At 41.7% G+C, this 15,865-nt stretch overlaps 1 protein-coding gene across 2 annotated transcripts; it reads right to left on the bottom strand.

The window, feature by feature from the left end:
- Window positions 1–5,069: 5,069 nt before the first annotated feature.
- LOC115921082 lies at window positions 5,070–9,198 on the bottom strand. 2 transcript variants are annotated; one of them, XM_030978149.1, is made up of 2 exons: window positions 8,170–9,198; window positions 5,070–6,499 (listed from the first exon to the last, which is right to left on the bottom strand). In XM_030978149.1, the coding sequence occupies exon 2, from the start codon at window positions 6,425–6,427 to the stop codon at window positions 5,333–5,335; it is 1,095 nt and encodes a 364-aa protein (XP_030834009.1). In that variant the 5' UTR covers window positions 6,428–6,499; window positions 8,170–9,198; the 3' UTR covers window positions 5,070–5,332. Both variants share the same exon structure in this region, with proteins under 2 accessions (XP_030834009.1, XP_030834010.1).
- Between the last annotated feature and the right edge of the window lie 6,667 nt (window positions 9,199–15,865).

The raw sequence follows: 15,865 nt of genomic DNA, 5'->3' as shown, positions 1-15,865 counted from the left end.
TCATATGAGCATCCAGGGGTCCGTCTTAGGGCCCTTGGTGGGGATCCAGGGGGCAGAGCCCCCGGAAGCTCAGGGGTTTTAGGTATTTAATTACGGTCAGATGAGCATCCAGGGGATCGTCTCAGGGCCCTTGGTGAGGTCCGGGGGCAGAGCCCCCGTTAGCTCTGTGGTCTTAGGCATTTAATTACGGTCGGATGATTATATTTTGATACCTCGTTTGCGACATTGGCAGGCCATTTATTTTTTCTCTCTTTCTTGCTTTTTCTCTGTAACACACTTTTTTCAAAAAGTGAGGGAGGCTCGAGCCCCCTAGCCCAGCCGTTTCTGCAGGCCCTGACATGAAGGCTTCTAAATAAGCATATTTTTTGCCCGACTGTAAATTTGGGGATTTCTAATGTTTCAACAAACGCATAAAAAAGGTATATGACTTACACAAAAATTGAGAAAAAATGCCGGGAAATCATGTTATTTCAGCAACATTTGTAAACCACTAGTATCGAATAAGAAATTACCCCACCCCCCCCCCCCATTAGTAACGCGAGCGTTTAGGGGCTCAGGTCTTGTCACCACTAAAAAAAAAAAAAAATAGACACGCTTTCCCATCATCTCACGATATTTCCACGATATGCGCGTATCGCTTTTGTAAAAACCTCCATATAGGTGACATGCGGAATGTTTAAGAAAATTGAATTCCTGTTAACTTTCCTTTTCTTTGAATGGAATTTTATATGTGATTTAATTCCGGTTGTTATTTAATACTTTCATGTTCTTTTGGGTTGAAATACAAACCATCTTTACTCCTTTACTGCATTTCTCTTTTTGTGTGGAGGGGTGGGGGGGGGGGCAGGGGGTGGCACTTGCCCCCCCCCCCCATTTTTTTGGTAGGGGGGGGGGGGGCAAGTGCCACCCCCTGCCCCCCCCCCCCCAATGCACTACGTATCTTTGGACAATAGCAAAGATATGACTAGACTTACTAATTGGGTCAATGTTGTAAACAAAGTCTGAAATACACTGTTAGAAAAAAATTAAACAAGTTGTTTAAAATTTTAAACAACCACAAGTTAACCAGTGAATCGCTCAACTGTTGTTTAAAAATTAAACAACTTGAGGTTGTTTACGTTTTGAACACTTAGTTGTTTAAAAATTAAACAAAACTTTTAAACAACAGTTGTTTAGTAATAAAATCGCACAACTCGGTTGTTTAAAGCAAGTTGTGTAAATGTTAAACAATAATGTTTAAACTACTAAGCAACTGTTGTTAATTCAATATTACTGCACAACTGGGTTGTTTAAAAGGAGTTGCTTAAATTTTAAACAGAACTGTTTATGATTATTATCTGGTTGTTTGAATTTGTGAAATGACCTACTGGAACCACTCCTGCAATAATCACAACGATTACACTGTAACATGTTGATCTTGTTGCCAATTTACTTCAACATTTGTTCATCATATTCATTTAACAGTGACAGACAACATTATTTTTATTTGTCTTTATAACTTCACCTAAACCCCATCGGCGAAGCCGAGAAGAACCAAATCGTCGCCTTGCCCTTGTTCCGCCATTTTCGTCTGCACACTAGCACTGCACTAGCACTGCATACTTGCAAGCATGTACTATGTACGTACTCTGTGCATATCGCATGTGTGCACGCAAATTTCAATCGCGTATCGAGAAAATATCAACGACGCGAAATCATGATTGGTTAAATCTATCACGTGATTTTTCCCCCGGGACTTTTTAAACAACTCTGTTTAATTAAATCTTTTTGTTTTTTAATAGATAGTTGTTTAAGCCAATTGAGCACTGATTTTTCGATTTTGAACAACGTTGTTTACGTTTTTAAACAACATTCTTTTAAACCTTGATATTTTAAACACCGTTCCGTTAAACTGTGTAGGGATGACTTGTAACAGTCCTATTATAATGAAAAAGTTAATGGATTAGCAAGGTAGGAGAAAATCATCACCCTGGGAAAAGTACAGGGTTCTCAATTTGATAAGAAAATATATGAGATTGATTTACAGAATATAGTGATTTTCTTTCCGTCCTACTTTTCTTTTGCATTTGATAAGTGTTCATTCTGCTATGATTATCGAAAATAGAATGTCTCTTTAATTAGCTAAAGTCACAACTCAGAGCAGCGACCGACCGATTTGTACCCTGCTCGGTCGTCGCTGAAATTCAGGCATCGCCAAACGATTTTTGGAAAAGTCGAGCAGGCTGTAGAGCCCAAGTGACGCCTGGGCGATGCCCTGTCGATTTCCCGTCTGTCGCCGGTCGACTTTAGGTCAAAACTGGGCGAAATCGGGGAGCTTCGCTGGTCGGCGTCCCGGCAGTGACCGACTGATGACCCACCGATTCCCGAGCGGTCTCCCACCGGCCACCGGCGAATTTTAAAGAAATTGCCCGGCGGCCGGCCGGTGATCGGCGTGGCACAAAAATATGCTAGGTGCCTGGACGATCACCGCCCGGGCACCAACCTAATCGAGCGTTCCTCGTCGAGCGGTCGAAAATCGAAGCCGCTACGTCAAAGGCTTTGACCGATTTCGAATTCGCCGCCCAGTGACCGATTGATCTCCTAGCGGCGACCGGGCGAAATTAGCTAAAAACTCGTCGCCAAGCAGGCTACTCTTTGGGGTTGTGAGTGACCATAGCTTAAAGTTAACAGTAGTGCAACGACAGGGCATCCTCAGGAAAGAATTCTAATGGTGAACAAAGCAACGATTGCTGTTAAGTGACTCTCACACTCTGCCGTGTAGGCCTACCGTGTGCCACCGTGCGCGAAAATGTCTGCGGACGGTGGAGAACGGCGGGGGCACACGGTGGTTCGTTATCAAAGCGGGCAACACGTTAATAGGGCGTTGGTGCTTATTTACACCCGGTGGGACCCGGCGAAAGTTTTTGGCATGTTCAAAACTTTGGCCGGCTGGCACCGGCCGCAAGTAAGCGGCAAGAGGGCGGTGTTGAACGGTATGAGGAGGGTATGAATACGTTATGAAAACGGTCACACTGTATGAACACGTCCCAACACGCTCATAACCCGTTACAGAACGGTGATGAACGGGCCAAAAAACGGGTTGTAAGCGGGTTGTGAACGTGTCATGAACGTGTTGATACCGTGCCACCGTCTTCATAACGTATTCATACCGTTCTCATTACAGTGTTCATACCGGACTGCCAACGGGTGTTTCCAAAGCGGTACCGCCTGATTCTGACGGCGCCGCCTCCCTAACGCATGGGTAACATCCTGTTAACGCCTTGACGTTCCCATAACGTCCAATAACGGGTCCATAACGTGTCCTTACCTTCACAGTAGCGTCATATGAACGTGCCATTACCAACAAATTTACTTTTGTCACCGTGTGCCACCGTTTGTCACTAATTATTGGGTATATATAGAGGGGTTTCGTCAGATGTGCTTTACTTTTTCTTGTCATGACGTCAGCAGTCCGGGGACTCGCTCACAGGACGCTCCGAGCGGTGAGGGGACGCTAAGTGACTGGTAGGTGGCTGCTACAAACCCGGTGCACACGTTCGAGACCCGGTATGGGCCCGGTATGGAAACGGTCAGAAGATGGCAACGAAACGGTGAAAAGATTAATTTTATGAATTTTTTTGTTGCGGCCGGGGACAAGTTCGCTCAAAACCCAACGTTCTGGACTCTGTTGTTTTTTAATAGCCCGGCAGGTGGACGGTAGGCCTACACGGCAGAGTGTGAGAGCTCCATTAAGGAGGTCTTTAAATCCAGCTTCGTTTTAACATGTTGCTCCGATTGTCTCATTTTCGCTCGCTCGATTACTGCAGCACAAACATAACTCGTTCGACGTCACTACCAAACTAGCCAATCAGCTGTCAATGACGTCATATTGAATGCGGCGGCAAATATATTTTGTGAAATTATCGAGAAATTGACTATTTCTAATTGCAAACTAGTTTTATTTTTGGATGGAAAAGCAGCCATTGTTATCTTGACATTCATTGAAGTAATCAGAATAGGGTAAGTTACTTCTCAGATGATTCAAGAGGTCCATTTTGTAGATATTTGTTTAATTTCTTAGAATGTTCCACTGTGTTGCATGATACCGGGTGTATGCCATTGGGTGTGATGTGTTCGCGCGGTATAAGTACAGGCCACCGCGCCGTTGGGTGTTTTCTCGTACTGATGTAGGTGCAAAGCTAGAATGGCTACCACGCCCACTTCCCTCTCTATGCCTTTCTGCACATTCCTTTCCTTCTCAATACAATAACTTTCACCTGCCTAAGTTATTCAAACCATACCGCCTCGCCACTTCCATTACGTAAGCATTAAAAGGATCCGCATATACAACATTATCCTGCTATACGTTGTACTGCAGGAAAATTCCTAAATTATGCAAATAACATGAAGTATAATTAGAATTCTATTAATAATAATGAAGTACAAGTCGAGGAGGGTTAGCATATTTCCAGGTGCTAGGCAGTGAGATCACACAAAGGAAATTCAAAGAAAAGAATTTCAAAAGAGGAAAGGAACCTTATAAATAGGGTTCGCGGGCGCACGTAGCCATCTTTTCAAAGAAGGAAGAGGTGTCAACAAACGAAAACTCTCCCCAAAACAGAGTAAATATTTGTCCAAAAACCGAAATATCATATTATTGATCATAACAAAAGCTACAATAGATCAAATCCATTCAATCAATCATAATCAATCAAACAAAAACTACAATCGATCATATCCAATCAATCAAAACATAACTCCTGTCAAACAACAGCTAAAGTCCAAACAGACATGAAGCCAGGATATATACACTCCCAATTAAAAAAGAGAGAAGATTCTGTGATTTGAACAATAACAAAAATCCAGAAGGGAGGGAATCTTCAGCAAAAGATCTTGAAGGGAGGGACCCTCCTCGACTTGTACTTCATTATTATTAATAGAATTCTAATTATACTTCATGTTATTTGCATAATTTAGGAATTCTATTACATAACATTCGTACAAGTCTTCAGAGGGTTAGCATATTCAAAGAGCAGATCACAGAATCTGAAAAAAGACGAACTTACATGAATAAACAACCAACACTTGAATTGCAGGTGTATCAAATTTTTAATCATAACACGAACCTCAAAAATAATGAAGCATAAAAGGATTACTCAGATCTCCTTGACTAAATCAGTCTTGCTTAAAAGTAAACTACGATCACGTGAATCATGTAAATACATCTCTAGTAACCTAGGATTTTCCTTTAATGGAACTGTACCAAAAATTGATTACCAAAGAGAAGCGAACCTTCTTCTCATTTAACATAGAGCCCTCTTTCGTGATAATGTCATGATATAGAACATAAATTTCAAGAAGCTTGAGCTAAAACCGAAAAAGCGAAAGTTCCATCTTCAACGACGGGTTTGTGGTAAAAGGTTTTGAATGTTCGGGCATTTGACCAGTCAGCTTTCTTCATTATTTCTTTCAAGGTGACCCCATGAGCGAAAGCAGAAGAAGTAGCGGCACTCCTGAAACTGTGCGCCGAAAATACTGATGTGTCAATGCCTGAAGCAAACAAAGAGAATTTTAACCATCTTGCCAAAGTACTGGAGGTTACCGATTTGTGAGGTTTTCTAGTTGAAATAAAGAGCTTCGTTTCCCCATGACATTCACGAAGAGGTTTGGTACGATTAAGATATTCCTTAAGAGTTAACAAAACACACAACTTCTTATTCGAAGGAAAAGAAGGAAGCTCAACTATTTGCTTAGCAATACCCTTTTTTGGAGTAGTCGTTTTTAAGACATCCATGACCTGAAAAACTGCACGATCATCTGAAATGTGCATGAAAGAGATATCTAAATGATTGAGAGTCTGTGTACGTTGCGCTGTAACAAGTGCGACTAACGACACAAGTTTTTGACTCAAATGAAACAAAGAAAGTTGATAATTTTCTGCCATTGAACACAAATAATCCAAAACCCTGGAGACTTCCCACGTGCTTTGGTACCTTGGTTTAGGAGGGTTTGCATTAAATATCCCCTTCAATAATCTTATTACCATGGGATGCTTGCCAACTGGAAAGCCTTCCATTGGTGGTAGTACAGAAGAAAGGCCAGAACGATAAGAATTAATAGTAGAGTAGGATTTTCCTAAACCCTGTTGAGCACTAAGAAAATTAATCACGTTTACAATACACGAGTCAAAGGGATCAAGCGATTGTGAATCACACCAGCGAAGCCACTGTTGCCAAGCCGATTCATATTGTTTGTTGGTTCCATCTCGCCAAGAGAGGGCGATGAGGCTGGAAGCGTGTTCCGAAAGGCCCGCTGAGCGCCAACCTTTGTTGAGATAATCCAGGCGGTTAGCTTGAGGTTTGGGAATGGGTTTGAATGTCCCACGAGAGAGTTCGGAGGTAGTAGAAGGGGTGGGGCGACAAGTAACTGAAGGATCATGGGATACCATGGCTGGGCTCGCCACAAAGGAGCGATTAGAAGGGCAATGTCCACCTTGTCCTCCCGAAGCTTCTGCAAGACCCTAGTAAGAAGACAAAAAGGAGGAAAGAGATATATGTTCAATGCATTCCAAGAGATGGTAAAAGCATCTACTGCAAAAGCACAAGGGTCATACTTCCAGGTTACATAACATGATAATTGATTGTTGAAACGAGAAGAAAACAAATCAACGTCGAGACATACATTGAAATGCTGACAAATAGAGAAAAACCTATCGGGACAAAGATGAAGCTCTTTGTTTAGATCTCTACGTGAAAGCGTGTCTGCCTCAATATTTGCAATCCCAGCCAGGTGAGATGCAGAAAGCCAAATATTACGTTCAAAACACCATGACCAAATGGCCCGGGAGATTCCATCTAACATGGAGATACGCCCACCAAACTTCTTAATATAAGATACGGCGGAACTATTATCAGACTTAATATGAATATGGGCATTCATCCGTGAATTGCATAATGATGATAATGCGTGTTGAATTGCAAGCAATTCCAGAACATTAATATGTAGATCGGCATATTTAGATGACCAAACCCCTTGAGAAAATGAATAATCATTCTCACAGAAAGCTCCCCATCCCGTGCTACTCGCATCTGTACGTAATGTGATGCTGATAGGAGGCATTTTAGCGGGCGTAGTGAATGCATCCGATGGGATCGAGAGCCACCATTGAATTTCGCATAATGCGTCGGTATTGAGAGACACAAAAGAATCGAAATTCCCACCTGAAGATTCAAGCGCTTTAGTTTTGAAAGATTCCAATTTGCGGTAATGAATCCTCCCTTTTGGAAAGGCCTCAAATGAAGAAACAATAATGCCAATGAACTTCGCAAGGTCCCGAACAATGACCCGATTCGAAGCTAGAATAGAGCTTCCTACTGATTTCAATTTCTCCACCTTCTCACCAGGTAAACTTATCGACATACTAGCCGAATCAATGCAGAAACCCAGATAAGTTGTATCAGTTTTAGGGGATAAACAAGACTTCTCGAAATTTATTTCGAATCCCAAAGATGATAATAAATTACACACAAAACTAGTGTGCTCGAGACTTGCTTGCCTCGAATTAGCGAAAATAATTATATCATCCAAATAAATCATAGAACGAATGCCCCTGCATCTTATAGCGGCCATCACCGGTTTCAAAACTTTTGTAAATACTCTAGGTGCTGAGCTTAGTCCAAATGGTAAACATTGAAAACAATAATAGGCCTTCTCCCACGAAAAACCTAAGAAACGGTGATGATCTTCATGAATCGGGATTGAAAAATAAGCGTCCCTCAAATCAATTGAGGTCATGAAATCAGATTGCATCATCAGATCTTGAACATTTTTAAACGTTTCCATTTTAAAATGATCATACTTGACAAAAGTGTTCAGGTTTTTCAAATTAATAACTGGTCTGCGTTCTCCCGATTTCTTCGGAATCGTGAAAATAGAAGACAAGAAAACAAGGTCCTGTCTAGATGTTTTTCTAATTGCATTTTTCTCGAGAAGGGAAACAATCTCCCTACTAATTGCTTCCTTCTCTATAAGAGAGGCAACGTAATTGCTCGGTGAGCAACGTTGAAAAGGAAGAGAGCAAAAATCAATTTTATAACCACCGATTGCGTCTAAAACCCAAGAATCAGACGTCAGACGCGACCACTCATCTTTGAAAAACCTGAGTCTCCCTGACTGGGAAAGGTCACTTACTAGTTTTTTGGGAAACCGGGCTTGTTAAACTTGCCCCGATCTGCGTTGTACTTGGACTGTGGAGCCTTGGAAACTGTCGCTGGGGCGCGAAACTCCTTAAATCCAGATGGGCCGCTGTTGCGATCCCTCGAAAAACGAGAATAATCCCGCTTGTCCTGCCGATATGGGGCTGGTCGCTGATAGTTGCGCTTGGCACGCCCCCTGAAGTTCTGAGGCGAAATTTTCTGACTGACCAGAAACGAGTCTCCGACCCCTTTAAGGGTCGCTTGAAATTCACTTCCAAAGAGGCCCTCAGATACCGATACTGAACGGCTGCAAATACCCTTGTACTTGGGGTTAAAAGAGGGCTTCAATTCTTCCCTACGCCTCATGCTCACTTCGTAGGAGGCAAAACCGCTTAGTGTGATACCGTCGAGGGCGAGACGCTTAATGCGGTTGGTATCCACATCGCGCTTCTCCGAAGCCGCGCTCTGTAACTCTGAAAGAATCTCCGCATAGGGAAGCAAACCTTTCACAATATGAGTCTGCAACTTCTGTGCACGACTATCGGCAGCACGATAATTCGGTGGAATTGAGCCCCACAGTTCCTGGGGAATCCTCGGCGTGCAAACCGCTGGAGCATTCTCCGGTGTAAGATATTGAGTAGCAATCTTCTCAATGCTTTCCTTCTTCGGAGGAAGCGTTACTGCTTTGGTCATGCGAGCCGCCAGGCTATCAGACACAGGCGATCTGAAATCCAATGTGCCCTTATACAGGTCACAATCGGGTGGAAAGAAACTCGAAACTACATTCGATTCCACCACACCCGGTGTCTCCAATAGATCCAACTCAGGGTCGTAACTATCCGCCCTGCTTGGCGACGAACAAATAGATACACTGTTATCAGCGAAAATGCTGAGCAAGTCATCATCAGGTAAATCGCCCCCATGCTTCGCACGTGGGACTGTCTCATTTTGATTTGTGGACATAACATCCATAAACCGAGACATCTTGGAAGAAAGCTTCCTAAGTTCTGCGGACTGGGCGGCGACTTTGCCCACCAGGGATTCCGCCGGATCAGTCACCGTCGACTCATCGGCTCCCTGCTCGAAAATCTCCGTCTGCATGTCGAAGTCCGTCTGCATGTACTGTCGAAAGAAAATAGGTGTTCTTACTGCCACACACAAAAGAAAAGATGGCTACGTGCGCCCGCGAACCCTATTTATAAGGTTCCTTTCCTCTTTTGAAATTCTTTTCTTTGAATTTCCTTTGTGTGATCTCACTGCCTAGCACCTGGAAATATGCTAACCCTCTGAAGACTTGTACGAATGTTATGTAATAGAATACAAATCTCCCTGGTATACCTAAAGCTACAGTCCCATATACGTCCCGGACCGTCCCGGACCATCCCGGACCCCATCCGGGGTGATCCGGGATTCGGTCTGTGTTGACACCGTGTTGGCACCGGGGTGGTCCTGGATGGTCCTGGATGGTCCTGGATGGTCCTGGATGGTCCCGGGCGGTCCGGGAGTCGACCCCGGATGTTTTTGACGGTCAAAAACTGCCGGGGTGGTCCGGGACGGTCCGGGACAATAGTTTGATCCGGGGTGATCCGTGTAGCCACCGTGCTGGGTCCGGGGTCATCCGTAGTGGTGCCGGGGCGGTCCGTGTTGATCCGTGGCAGTCCGGGAGTGAGTTATTGAGCCCGGGTCACCCCGGTGCCCCTACGGATGATCCCGGACCCAGCACGGTGGCGACACGGATCACCCTGGACCATCCCGGACCCTATCCGGGATGGTCCGGTGTCATCCGTGTTGGCACCGTGTTGGCACCGGGGTGGTCCGGGACGGTCCGTGGCGGCTCCGTGCTGGGTCTGGAATGATCTTTACTGCTGCCGGGGCTATGCCTGGACGGTCCGGGGCGGTCCGTAGTGGTACCGTGTTGGGTCCGGGGAGACGGTCGGCGGTTGCGATTTTTTGAACAAAACATCCCGGACCATCCCGGATCACCCCAGACCATGGTCCGGGATGGTCCGGAGTGGTCCGTGCTCGTCCGTGCTAGTCCGGCTTTATATGGGACTGGGGCTTTACAGTCCAAACAATAAATATGTGCTTTTAACGAAGCAGGCGACAATCGGCGTAGCAGACGACACTTGATAGTAATTTTGTACGTGAGATTGCTTTGCTAAATATAAATTACTTTGTTAATAAATATCAACTAAATTTTCTTTTAAATTTCTTTAAACCATCATTGATATTTAATAATTCAAGAGTGAGTAAAAGAAACATACCAAACTATATAATTATATGAAATACTTGGTGGCAATTAGGGGAGTTTGACGTGATGACCGATTGCACCCCTCTGTTAATAACCGAATAGTCCATGGTGTGTCATGAATATTCATGATTTTCCTTACCTCGGCTAAATGTTTGCTTTTACTAAATTGAAAAATTACGGTGGGGGGTTGGCTGAAATGGACATGATGAAATAGGCAGAAGTGATCTATGATAAGTCATGCTTTTTATGTTTGGTGTGCTCGACCTATAATCTTGAAATCGCTTGGTGAACTAAGTCCAAAGTTAGACTTGTTTCACATGTGTATTATAGGCAATGACGAGCTTGCAACCTATTTTGAAAAATTACGGTGGGTGAACTTTCAAAAGTCAATGAGACATGTGGGCTCTAATGAAAGAGCTAGTGATAACGTACGTCGGGGTGAATGTGCTTTTCGTTTAAACAAAAAAAAAATGAATTTTTAAAGATTAAAAAAAAAAAACGTCCATAGGCTAACATGTTAGGCTGCTGACTCTGACCATGCTCTGAGGATAGGGGGCGTTGTGAAATGAGACTAAACGGAGCAATATGAGTATTTACTGCAGCACGTTTAAGTTATTACACAACGTGTGTACCTTTCGAACATTCATGATACTTATTCTTTCATCCAATACCAAAATGCATTTATTTCCTTAGTATTGATTAGCTAACATCTACCTAAAAAATAAGCCGACTGCTCACTTAGTAATCTACAAGTATTATTGTGTTATACTCTTTCATTCTGTTATAGATAAACTTCTTAAGATTAGTGTTAACCTCTGCCCAGTTTCTTTAACGACCAATTTCTCAGATTGATTTTAGAAGATATTAAAAATCTTTATTCTAATGATCAAAATTGTATAGGTCAGCAAGGAGGGCGAGTCTCACCAGCCCAGAAAAATAAAGAGTTCGCAATAATACCTCTACGCTGATAGTAGATTACAGTAATTGTTTTGACATTATTATTATTATTATTATTTTCCTGCTATTTGTTTGCGTATGATTAGTGTTGATCCTGCTATGGCTATCTAAAATATCATTTTACCTAGATATTAATAGTGCAACAACAAGTGATCACGAAGAAAGAAATCCAATGGTGGAAACAACAACGATTGCTGGTAAGTTTTCTTCAAATCCAGTTTCCGTTCATATGTTTACTGTAACGCTTTTAAAATATTACACATCACTTGTACCTTTCGGAATGTTCTTCCATTAAATGTCTGAGTGTATGTGAATGTGGGGTGGTATACCGCTTTCGATAAGTAATATCCTACGCTTGAGTAAATCGAAAGACGAATCAAAAAAGGGATTTTTGTTTGTTTTTGTAATCTGATTAATAAATAAAAGTTAAGATTATTTAAACATATTTGTGGCTTACACTCAGTAAATAAGATCGATTGATCGATCTGTATTGAAAATAAGTCAGAACAAATCTTGGAACCAGCGGGACTTAAACCTGCATCTACTGCTTGCCGGGCAGCGACTCTACCACCAGGCCATTACTGGTCCATGGCACAGTCACGATGAACTAGAACAAATACCTAAAGCTTTCATGATTCATTCTGACTCATTAATATTCATTAGTCCGACATAGGACAATAACTTTTATAAATGTAATGCTTCCTGGGAGAAATTTTAATTATTAAAACATATTTGTGGGTTACACCCAGTAAATAAGATCGACTGATCGATCTGTATTGAAAAACAAGTCAGAAAAAATCTTGAAATCAGCGGGACTTGAACCTGCATCTACTGCTTGCCGGGCAGCGATGCTACCACCAGGCCATCACTGGTCCATGGCACAATCATGATGAACTAGAACAAATACCTAAACCTTTCCTGATTCATTCTGACTCATTACTATTCATTAGTCCGCCATAGGAAAATAACTTTTATAAATGTAATGCTTCCTGTGAGAAGTTTCTGACTTGTTTTTCAATACAGATCGATCAATCGACAAATGTTGACGATAATATATTTGTAGGATTTGAAACCTGAGCTTCGGGTTGCGGGACAACCACATTACGACAAAATACCCATTATTTGTTCTCATATACTTGTTTGTATCAATTAAGGATATAATTGCTCATCATCTCCGTGGTCGTCTTCGTTTTGTGTTATCATCATCATCATTATCATCAAAAACAACTTATTCTTGTTCTATGTTTTCTGTTTCTATTTAGTCTTCTCCTCCTCTTCCTACTTATTCTTCTTCTCAGCATTCTCCTTCCTCTCAGCATTTCCCTCTTGTTCTTCTTCCCTTTCTTCTTCTTATACACTTGTGGTAATTGTTCTTCCTCTTCATTTTCACTTCTTCTTCTTCTCCTTCTTCTTCTTCTTTTATTTATTTAAGTAATATTCAACGGGCTGCTGCACCACCTATCACTGAGATAAAAAATAAAATGATATACAAATTTTATAAATTAATTAGGTTTGTATGGTTTCTTGTTCAATTATACGTGTGTACCTCTACTGTGATATAATATCATGGTATATTTGCGTTGTTATAGGGTCATCGGTATACTGCATTAAGTGCACGTTACTTATAGAAATTCATTTAAAAGTAAATATTGCGTCGTCTTGAACCTAAATCTCTAGTCAGAGAACGAAACATATTCGTTGATGTATACCTTTGCTGTTTCATGCAATTTAAACGGAAATCCAACTACTCCACAGATTAATATAAACTCTTTCTATATGCCCTTTTCATGTTACAGCACCTCCGAAGACGGTTACTCTCGAGGCGGTGAAGTCGTATGGTGCACGTTTTCTGTACCGGCCCCACGACGTGATACTGCATGCCGGCAAATATGTTATTACCGACACATACAACGGACGCATCGTGTGCATCTCCGCTACAGACGAGTATTCAGTGCTTTATGAGGACAAGCGTCCTGAGTTGCCATTTCGACCATTCAGTATTGCTGCTTTGTCAGAAACGGAAAATAGCTTTTTGATCACCGATACAAAAAATGGAAATGTTTTTAAGCTCAAATCTGAGAAGCTGAGTCCTTTTTCATCTACCTACAATGATTTCTACACTCCTTCTGGCATAACCTTGAATAGGAAGAGAGATAGGGTTTACATTGCAGATAGTGTTCAACATTGCATTCTTGTGTTTGATATGGATGGTACCTATCTAGGCCGGCGGGCCGAGAACTCTCTTTCTTCCCCATGGTTTATTGCTTGCAATTCACAAGACAAAATATACGTAACAGATGTAGAAGGAATACAAGTATTTGACCCAGAATGGAGATACCTTACAACCGTAACAATAACAAGAAATAAAAATACATGGTATTACCGCGGTATTGCAATAGACACACGTGATAACATATTTATCACTGCTCGCTCCCCAGATTCCGTATTCAACACGGAAGAGACGGTTGCAGCAATAGATGCAAACCACGTGCTAGTAAAAGAATACACTTCTTTCACAGGTAGCATGTTCAATTATAATGACCTTCGGGGTGTTTGTATCGATTATAAGAGGAACCGAGTCCTAGTTGTCAATGGCGAGAAACATTCAATTGCAACCTACACACTTTATTGAACAGCATTTTGATTAAAAAAGATAGGATATATGGACAAAGAGTGTAAAGCCTCCCTCTCCCTACGTCTTTGTCTAAACTGGCATAAATGTGAATGACTAAAACCATTGACATTTTAGCTTTGGGTAACTGTGCCGGCTCGTTATTGAACACAATCTTACTTCTTCAGAAAAAGTCTATTTGAATTACAAAGCATTTAGGCTTTTGAGCACACACAGATTTATTCTTTTACTCGAATATTTGTTTAAAGATACGTGATCAGTTTCTCATAATGTTAAGATTTTTTACGTTTTCACTCAGTAGGAATGAGTTACTGGAATTTGTTTGTAAACAATGCTTTAAAGAAATACCGAATTACAAAGCTACTCCACGAGGGGGTTAGTGGGTGCCTATCACCTTCTAAAAAATGAGAACCTTACTTGCTAGTAATAATTGTATTTTTACAGGGCCCACATTTTGGAATTTCCTTCCCAATAAATTGAAAGAATGACCCACTGCATATTGTTTCAGAAATGCACTCAAAAAAATATTATAATTTTTTTTTAATGCATTGTTGTTCATTTTTTCATTTCTCATCCATGTCTATCATGTTCAGAGAATTCATCGATCCAAACTTACTCCATACTAATCCTCTCTCTCTCTCTCCCTCGCTCTCTCATCCTCGATCTCCCTCTCTGTCTCTCTTTCTACATCAACCCACCCGTCTATCTATCTACCTGTGTATTAATCTATCTATCCCCCCTCTATTCCTATACCACTTGCATGGTGTATTTTGTTTCATTTATCTGTTTGTCTCAATCTAGGTTTTGTATATTCTCTGTTGTTTTCTCTGTACATGCAGAAGAAGTTTAATTTAGAGAGCCTACACGCAACGAGCCTAGCTTTAAAGTACGTTTACTTACCAATTCCGTATTTCATAAATTTTTAGAACTGTTACATTATTTGATGTTATTAATTACTATTATTCAGGATTATTTACTTTTATTCAAGTCATGTATAATCTTTAAAAATATCAAAATTTTGTAGAATATATTTATTTCTGTTAATTTTGTATGGAATATGAATAATATAGGTGACCAGTTTCATAGAAAATAGACGGACCATGGCTTACCCTGAAAAATATAGGTTCTCCAACCCAACTTCATACCCTTGATAGTCAATTTGATAATTTTTGTATTGAACTTCACCGAAAATTTGTTTACTGCTTCTAATGTAATTAAAAGTTAGATTCAAGTCATTCAGTTTAGCGTTCAAGGACGTGATTATACATTTTGACCTTTATATGAGTAAGATGTAAGTGTAAATTTAACCACATCGCTTTTGGAATCTGTTTGTGGCCAGAAGGACGCTCATATACCTTTAATGCATAGATAACGTCCTCGTCCTGGCTTTGAACAAGATCGGAAATATACAGGGGCGGATTCAGGAATTTCTTCCCGGGGGGGGGGGGGGGGGTAAGGTCACCGTTTTAGGCCAGCCATTGGAATTTTTTTTAAATTACATTTTATTATACATTTTGGGGGGCCGAAGGGGGGGGGTATGTCCCTGTTTTTCAGTACATTTTGGGCGAATTTAGGATTGCTTTTAACAAATGTTGGGGGCCGGGAGTGTGGGAGGGGGGGGGGGGGGGGCTCGTGCCCCCTGTGCTTCCCCCTAGATCCGCCAATTATATCCGCGTTTATTTTGTATTAATTAACTATATTATGATATAGTAATAATGACTGCTTTGAGTGACATATACGCTCAAGGGAAGGTTAAAATCGTGCTATATCGTGCTGCCAGAGGAGGCCCTCCCGGGGGGCAGGGGGGGGGGGACACAGTGCCCCCCCACTTTTCAGATACCCCAAAATTGC

The sequence above is a fragment of the Strongylocentrotus purpuratus genome, unplaced genomic scaffold, assembly GCF_000002235.5.
Source record: "Strongylocentrotus purpuratus isolate Spur 01 unplaced genomic scaffold, Spur_5.0 spur5_scaffold_1, whole genome shotgun sequence".
Lineage (NCBI taxonomy): Eukaryota > Metazoa > Echinodermata > Echinoidea > Camarodonta > Strongylocentrotidae > Strongylocentrotus > Strongylocentrotus purpuratus.
This window is presented reverse-complemented; position numbering and strand designations above follow the sequence as displayed.